The sequence below is a fragment of the Pyrus communis genome, chromosome 16, assembly GCF_041283825.1.
Source record: "Pyrus communis isolate YQ-2024b chromosome 16, ASM4128382v1, whole genome shotgun sequence".
NCBI classification, from domain to species: Eukaryota; Viridiplantae; Streptophyta; class Magnoliopsida; order Rosales; family Rosaceae; genus Pyrus; species Pyrus communis.
Genome location: NC_142580.1, coordinates 25302864 through 25309295, shown reverse-complemented (window position 1 = coordinate 25309295; position 6432 = coordinate 25302864). Strand labels below are relative to the sequence as shown.

Here is a 6432-nt window from a genome sequence, read left to right as displayed (position 1 = left end):
ACCACAATCCAAACCATCTCTTGATAACATCTGTTTTCACTTGTAAGTAGAAATTTGAAGTTTTATTCTCTACCACGATATTGTTGTGTATTAAAATAAAATAAAATAAAGAAGTATGTGTTGATTTGTCTCCTGAACTTGTATGCATCTATCAATTTCTCTCAAGAACTTTAATTTTAACCAATTATCCCTTGAACTTTTATAGTTAGTCAATTTCCCCCTGAACTTTTATAAATAGCCAATCCCCTCGGTGTTAGATTTTTTAAATTTTCATCCTTTTTACCCTTCTACAGTTGTTATGTGTTGTTTCCGTGATCAAAATGGATTAAAAATTTTAAAATCTAACGTCAGGAGGAAATTGACTATTTATAAAAGTTTAGGGGCTAATTGACTAAAATTAAAATTCAAGGGGGAAATTGGCTAATTATAAAAGCTTAAGAGGGTAATCGGCTAAAATTAAAATTCATAGGAGATATTAACAGCTTCGTACAAGTTCAGATGATAAATCGACAAATATGCCTAAAATAAAATAAAATAAAATAAAGGACAAAGGCAAATTCGAACAAAAGAAAAAAGTCCCAAAGGCTAAGACGTGAAGCATCAACCATAGAAAAAGGATAAAACTGATAGTAAACAAAGCAAAATTGAAAATGGCGCTTCTCTCTCCCCCTCATCCTCTCCCAGCCCAATTCTCTGTTTCCACCGCCTCTCTACTCGTCCGCCGCCGCCCTACCACCGCCTGCCAAGTATGTACCCCCAAGGAAGCCGTACACCGGGTCGACCCGTCCGCGCTCACTCTTGCCGAGAGTTTGTCGGAGAACGAGCTATGGGCCGCCGCTTGTCTCCGCGTTCGCTCCTTCTACCAGTTCAAACCCTCCACGTTCGGCCTCCAAGTCTGTCCCTCCAATCACGTAATTAATCCCTAATTTCCGTAATTAATTAAATGTATTGATGGGGTTTTTGGGTCGTCAAGTTGTATTAGGATCACAGAAGGTACTTGGCGGAACGGGAGTTTGAAGCGATGAAGGAACGTGTTGGTGGAAAGAGGAAGGGTTTCAGAAGAGTTTCGTGCATAAATGCTTCAGTCCCTTTGTCACAAATTTCTAGCCTTTCTGTTTCAGATGAATTTTGTGCTGAATGTAAGGTTTGTTTGCTTCAATTCCCATGTTTTCAAATTTTAATTGTTTCCATTAATCCTTCTGTATAGAAATTTTTAATTTTTTATGTTTGTTTTTTGTGTAGTTTAACAAGGATGGAGAAGATCGAGTGGTGGTTGGGACTCTTGATCTTAACCAGTGTGTGAGTCTTCCAGATGAGATTACAGGAATCAAGCCAGAGGTATTTCACTTAATTATCTTGTTTCAGCCTTAGAAGTCAACCCATTAAAGAGTTAATGGTCCAGTACAGTAACAACTAACAAGTGCATATTCTTATATGCATATATCGATTCCCTGCCATTCGAGATGAATGGATGGTCTTGGAATATGTTGTAAAAATCTGAATTAGAAAGAAAACAACTATGGTTGCTAAATTATACATGATTTCTTTAGTGTATACAATGTTGTTTATATACCGAGTAAGATTTTAGCCTACTTTCAGCTTTGTTGGTGTAACAAGATTAGATAATAAACTTGGCATTCAATGACCTTAGTTGAATGGTCTTTCTTTCACATGCTATATCAATAGATTTCTTCGCTTCAGAAGGCTTTACACCATTGGTCTCTACACTTTTGCAAATGTAACGTAGTTTCTGGTGTTTTGACCGAAAGAATGTTACAAGACTGACAGACCTTTAGAATTGCATTTGAACAGGGGATTGGAGCTGATTTTGCAAGGGCATACCTGAGTAATGTATGTGTTGCTAAAGAACTGCATAGAAATGGGCTAGGTTATGCTCTTGTTTCAAAATCAAAGTTAGTTGCGCAAGAATGGGGTAAGAGATTTGACACTATTTATCCCTATGCCACTGCATTGGTTAAACATCATTCGCATATGCTCCCAGTTTTGTACTACCATGCCTCCTTTACTTCTCTCTTGATTTTTGGCTCTATAGATTTTTATTACCCCAAATATATGTCCACAGCAATAACCTAATTAATCAAAATGTTTCTCTTGATATATGATGCTCTTGCATTGTTATGCTTCACTTGGTGAGTACTCATGGATATTTTACTTTAAGGAAAATGAAGGGAACAAGGAAACTAAGAGAATAAAGTGACAGTTTGAAAAGCTAGAGCTGTAGAAATCTTGCTGAATATTTTGTATATTTAGTGTATAAAATGAAGGGAACATGTAAATGATCGCTTCACTAGCTGCTTTCCTTACTGAACATTTTGTATATTTAGTGTATATATGCATTACATAGCAATGTTAAATAGATATCCCTTTTCTTTTTGGTTACAATGGTGCTTGTGATAATTTGATAAACACTTAGAAGATGTCATGTACAAGAGATATCAACCGATTAGAAGAGGTTCGGACCTCGAGGATTTGTTGTGATTGTTAGTTATTTACAATTTAGAGCAGGAAAAGTGAAAGTGAAGAGAGACTTTTGTGTAATTGAATGGATCATAAATCTATAGCCCGGGTATTTGTTCAACGAAATAAGAAATAAGCATCATGAAAGGCTTTCCATTTTGAAAGTTCCATATGTGTCTGAAAGTGCTAGGTCGAGAAGATTATTATTTCTGCTTGTGTTGGGATTCTGAGGAAGTGCTGCGGACTAGCACATGGACTGAATCTTTAGAGACTTTTTTTTCGTAATCTCTTTAGTCTTTGTGCTCTAATATATGTTTAGTTTCATTCTTTTGGATCTTGATCATGTTTAATGGAGCATATGCTTATTGTTGGTTTCCTGAAATTTGACAGGCATAAGTGATCTTTATGTTCATGTTGCTGTTGATAATGAACCTGCAAAAAAGTTGTACATGAAGAGTGGTTTTGTTTATGAAAATGACGAGCCTGCATGGCAGGCGAGGTTCCTAGACCGGCCACGAAGGATACTGTTGTGGTTTGGCATCCCAGGGCTGCAACTATGACTTGCAAGTTGCAACGCTTGAATACCAAGTTATATGATTTTAGATATTTCTCTGTTTTCTTTAATATGCGTTTTTTGTTGTGGCAGTGATGCAAATCATTTTTAGACACTCACAAGACTGAACATAATTGTTGTTTTCATCATTGAAGTGTAAATGTTTGTCATTATATTGGTTTATAGACACTGAAAATACCAGCAACTTTGCCAATACCCATGGATTGCACAACCTGGTGATTTTGAATATACATTGGAATGGGACGTGTCTGAATGTCAAAGCAAGGCCAGGAGTAAGCACCGGCTAAACGTATGTTTGTTGGGCTGGTTGAGATAGATTGTGACCAATTAAAATGGACTTAAGTCCAATTATTTGTTTGTTGTGTTAAAATGTGAGTTGGACACGGGTGGACATGATTTATAAGTGGGTTATCTAGCTTATCTTTAGAAATGGGTTACAAGTTCTGTTTTACAGCTTTATATCTAATCTTATTATGTCCCTAAGGTTCAATTTCATTCAACCCACCAAACAGGCTTGTTTGGTGGGCTGGTTGGAATTGAGTCTTAGGGATAAGATTTAATTGGCAGAGGCTTGTAAAATAAGACTTGTAACGCATATATAGAGATAAGTTAGATAACCCACTTTATTGTGAATTCATAATTCGTTATGTTTAGTTTTGTTTATCTTACATTTTGATATAACAAACAACGGATTGGATTCAAGTTTATTTTAACTAATCACAGCATATCTCATCCAACTTACCAAACGGGGCTGAGAGAAGAAAGAGGGAAGTTGGTTAGTCTAGGGACTTTTGGATGAACAAATGACCCGCCCTCAATTTGAATTGACCAGACCCAAGAATCCTAACAAACACTGTTAGAATGAGGTGTCCATTGAAGAGTATCCAGCGGCTCTCATCTCTTTCAGTGATGCAAATGAGTGTTGCTTTTGCACCATGACGTGAGTTCGAATCTTGTTGGCTCATTAGTCTAACAAATCTATCGTTTTATTAAAAAAAAAAAAAAATTAAAAAAAAAAGAAACAAATCCAAGCCCTCGGAAAGGCCATCCCGTCGAAGGGCACAAGTGACACACACCGACCGAGATCAGGGCGTGCTGGCCGCCACGCGGAGGTGACGTAACCATGTGCACGTGCGGAAGCTAATAAAATCGTAATATAAAAAGTACGAATAATTAAAAACTAGCATACAAAATAGTAAAAACAAGTGCTAGCGTAAGTGAGACGCAAGTTCAGAGCAATAAGTCTACAGCAGTCCAGAAGTAAAAGATGCGACAACAGTACACCCGAAGGTGACCCTACGCTGGTGAATGTCTGTCAGAAATGTCGGGAAAGCCCTCTGGGAAACCACCGAACCTGCTAGACAACTAGAACCTGGAAGGGCGCAAAACAAAAGCATGAGTGGGCAAAAACAAAGCTTTTCAAAAACCATTTAGTAAAATACATTCTAACCCCTCGCCGTAAAACCTGTATACTTCCCAGAAAATAAACATATATACGTATGTATAGATATGCCAATCATGCTCAAGGATATGCCATGTCGAAACCTCATAATGAAATGCAAGTGCTCAGGTATAAATCATATCAATAACATATAGTCTGGCAGCCGGAGTCACCTAGCGTGACCTGTACGGCTGCATATAGAGCTCAAATCTCAATCTCAATAACTAAACCTGCCCACGAGTCGGAACCACCTAAAGTGGTCTGTACGACAAGCCTGGGTGTAATACATATAAATGCTCTAGTGCTACGATCACGTGAAGGCTGTGCGAATAATCGCGGGTCACCTACGAGTCGGAACCACCTAAAGTGGTCTGTACGACAGGACTGTGCACCTAACTTGGATCCAAGCTGAGCGTGTGGTGCGGGAGGTGAACATCACGTGAAGGACTGTGCCCTACTCTGGGCGGAAGCACTAACACCGGGGGTGCAGGTTATGAGCTCTCTAAGCATCTCAAACCACTACTGAAAATAAACATGAATAACACTTACCTGGCACTTACCTGTGCGTCCACAGCACCCAATATGCATATGTATATACAACCAATTTATAATGCAACTAACGACGCATAAACAATGATAATGTAATGCATGGCATATAACTAATAAACATTTAAATCAATTTCTGGGAAAATCTAGTATATAGGTATATACGAAAAACCAAAAGCCCACTCACTGGTATGTGGAAGGGTCGTAGCCCCCCTGCCTCGAGTGACCACGCTCGTCCTCGGGATATGTATCACCTATATGCAAAACAACTACAAAAACGTTAATTTTAAAACACATAACCAACTTCTCGTAATAACTTCTCATACATTGCTCAAATTGGACAAATGAATATACCAACGTGCTCTACACAATCTCAGGATCACACCCAAATTTTTAGAAAAATTTTCCACCGCCGCACGTGCCCCCACGCGCCGGCCACTCGCAGGCACGTGCCTGGCACGCTGACGGCGTCAACTGACGCCGTAGGGAATATTTCGTTAGTTCTAACGGATTCCGTCAACTGCGTTAGGAATATTCCGTCAGACTTGACGAAATATTCCGTCTCCTTCCCCGGCGAACCTCCGGTACCGTCGCCGGCGCCGGAAAATCGCAAAAACTGTAAACTTCGATATCTCGTCCGTTTCTCAACCAAATTCCATAATTTTTGCACCAAAATGAAGCCTAGGACTAGGGGAACACAACCATACAACTTTTAAGGGTTAAAAATCATGGAATCTCACCTGCACACACAAACCAACTCCGGCCAACTTCGAACACAGTGATCCCGTCGTCCAATTCCTTCAAACGAACTACTCCGAGACTCCTTGGGACCTCACCAAGCTACCTACAAGCTTCATTTTCCCTAAAACGTGAGAAATCACGTGTGCATGAATAGTACCCCAAATCGGACTTCGTGAAATCGACGTGAAAACGGTGGTTTTCTTACCTGAAAATGGTACAGCTGCACTCCTCCCAGCCTCACGAGCTCGAAAGTGGCCTTGGTTCCCTCGATCTGTAAAGGATTGATAGGTTTTGGGTGTGTGTTCGTACATATATGGTGGAAGGGAAGGGAAACGGGGCTCGGGACAAATCCCAGAGAAAGGGACAGAGGGTTAGGGAGAGTGACAGTGTGAGTGTGTGGCCCAACACATGCCAACACCACACAAAACAACCAATAAACGTAAAAGAAACAAACTAGGGGCAATTTCGTCTTTTCACACGTACGTTTTTGATATTTTCGGGACGGGCTGTCACAACAAGTCCCTTGTTCCATAAAAATAAATTTGTATAATTAAAGATTTTAAAAAAGTTGAACAGCTATCTGCCCTTCCCAATTCAAGACCTTCATTACCTCTTTCGTGAGGAGACAACCACTTGGCCCTGATGTACTCGG

The 6432-nt window shown here is 39.6% G+C and overlaps 1 protein-coding gene across 1 annotated transcript; it reads left to right on the top strand.

The window, feature by feature from the left end:
* Positions 1–616: 616 nt before the first annotated feature.
* Positions 617–3204, top strand: LOC137731912 (Acyl-CoA N-acyltransferases (NAT) superfamily protein). The gene is made up of 5 exons (XM_068471172.2): positions 617–893; positions 983–1144; positions 1243–1338; positions 1813–1933; positions 2869–3204. Exons 1-5 carry the CDS (start codon positions 651–653, stop codon positions 3036–3038), a joined length of 792 nt encoding a protein of 263 aa, XP_068327273.2. The 5' UTR covers positions 617–650; the 3' UTR covers positions 3039–3204.
* Positions 3205–6432: the final 3228 nt, after the last annotated feature.

Coding starts and splice junctions, on each gene's coding strand:
- LOC137731912 (XM_068471172.2), top strand. CDS start 651: ATGGCGCTTCTCTCTCCCCCTCATCCTCTCCCAGCCCAATTCTCTGTT. Junction 894..982: donor CCTCCACGTTCGGCCTCCAA/GTCTGTCCCTCC, acceptor AAGTTGTATTAG/GATCACAGAAGGTACTTGGC. Junction 1,145..1,242: donor AATTTTGTGCTGAATGTAAG/GTTTGTTTGCTT, acceptor TTTTTTGTGTAG/TTTAACAAGGATGGAGAAGA.